This window comes from Apaloderma vittatum, unplaced genomic scaffold (assembly GCF_000703405.1).
Source record: "Apaloderma vittatum isolate BGI_N311 unplaced genomic scaffold, ASM70340v1 scaffold22732, whole genome shotgun sequence".
Lineage (NCBI taxonomy): Eukaryota > Metazoa > Chordata > Aves > Trogoniformes > Trogonidae > Apaloderma > Apaloderma vittatum.
Window position 1 is genome coordinate 863 of NW_009705540.1, and position 1,960 is coordinate 2,822.

Below are 1,960 nucleotides of genomic sequence, written 5' to 3' on the forward strand. Positions count from 1 at the left end.
GCTGACTTCAGCTGTGAGGATCACACTCGTGTATTCTTCCCTTACCTTGAACTTCAGAATTTTTGGACCAGCTCCCCTACGGAAGCTAAACTGCTGCATTAACCTTAGGATGCCACTTAATTTTAGATTTAATAATGGCAAATTTCATGGCATGCATAGTTTAACCTGCTTTGAGCAGGAGGCTGGACTGGTTTCCTAAGGTCCCTCTCAACCTAAAGTATCGTATGATCCTATGGTTCAAGACTAACTCTAGGGTTTCAACTGTTACAGGCGTGGAAAGTGCCTTTTAAAAAGAAAGTTGTCTTTTGGCACTGTTCTATTTAAAGCAGAAGCAAAGCTTTCACCATAAGCCTCAGTGAGACATTCCAGACATCAGCTATTAAACCACTAAATAAAACCCCGAATAAAATATTTTTGACAGTGTCTGTAACGATACTTTTCCTTAATTAACTAGAATCTCCTAAACTAGACTTTGGTGGAAAATGAGAAACTTACCCAGCCACCATTCGCATCTATCCATTCAGCTTTGTTGTTTATTATGTACTCTGTGATGAAATAAGAAATCTGTTCCTTCTCTTTTCCAGTGAGATGAACTCCATGCTCTTGAAGCTTCTTAGTGAGAAGACCTCCAAACGTAAATATGGTCATAATTCGTCCCCAGTTAGTATTTCCATCAGCAAATTTTTCTTCCATGACGCCATTGAAAATTCTCTTGGCAACAGCTACAGAGGTGATATCAATCCTGTCCAAGAATGGTCTGAGAGCCTCCTCGGTTTGATCTTGCAGCGAAGATGCAATGTTTCGCAAGACATGAGCGACCCTGGTTTGGGCTGGTCCGAGATGTGATTCATGAAGCACATATTGCAGATAATCTTGAGCTAAGTAGTAAACGTAACAGAACTCGGCACTTTCCATTTAGATTGAAATGTGGAGAGCAGTGCACTGTTCCTAATCAGGGTCTGTAATGAGCAGCCCCAGGATATGCACACAGATTTATGTTATCTGGTTTTGATGGAATTTTTTTGCTTTACCACAGAAGTTCCTGTAAAACCTAGCGACAACGAATTGTGTGGGCTGTGGAATATGTCATAGAGGAAACGAAAGAAAAAGTGTCTGCTCAAGCGGATTCTTGGGTAATTTATTATGTCTCTAAATAGTATGAATCCACAACTGAAACCTACCAGCTTTTACCACATTGTTTGGCAGCACAAATTGGCATTTCCTAGGGACTTTTGCTACATAACACTAGCAAAGGTTTGGCATTTGTCTTACAGAATGCTGAGAATGGCATGTGCTGGCAAAGGTTAGGCATTTGACTTGAAACAAACAAGCCTAAAAAGTGTGTGCTAGAGGAGCATGCAGCATCCCACCCCAATCTCTTCTTGCCAGGCATCAAGTGTGCAATCTGTATGGCAGGTTAGGGGGTTATTTCTGGTTCACAACTTTTTGAAGAGACTGGTAGACATTTCCAACAGAGTGGAAGACTGGATAAACTTTCTTTAGCACTCAGGGAGCTTTACAGAACTGCAAAAAGTGGGAACACATGGTGCAAGTATGGATGGAAAAAGGGGAAAGCCAGCTTTATGGAATTATCCCCTGCTCCGAACTTTCCCATGCTCTCTCTGGGAGTGCTTATTCCTGTGTGAGGGCCCCAGGCTGGCAGTTCTCTGCTGCTCCTTCTTGCCTAAAGCCCTGGGGTGAGAGCCCCAGGCTGGCAGTTCTCTGCTGCTCCTTCTTGCCCAAAGCCCTGGGGTGAGAGCCCCAGGCTGGCAGTTCTCTGCTGCTCCCTCTTGCCCAAAGCCCTGGGGTGAGAGCCCCAGGCTGGCAGTTCTCTGCTGCTCCTTCTTGCCCAAAGCCCTGGGGTGAGAGCCCCAGGCTGGCAGTTCTCTGCTGCTCCCTGCACTGGGGACAATGACAATCGGGGAGGGGGCCGCCGTGCCTGGGGGGGGGGGAGGGGGGG

At 45.6% G+C, this 1,960-nt stretch overlaps 1 protein-coding gene across 1 annotated transcript; it reads right to left on the bottom strand.

Annotated features, from left to right (window-relative positions):
- Window positions 1-465: 465 nt before the first annotated feature.
- On the bottom strand, window positions 466-915 carry BCL2A1 (BCL2-related protein A1). The gene has a single exon (XM_009865476.1). The coding sequence runs from the start codon at window positions 913-915 to the stop codon at window positions 466-468; it is 450 nt and encodes a 149-aa protein (XP_009863778.1).
- Between the last annotated feature and the right edge of the window lie 1,045 nt (window positions 916-1,960).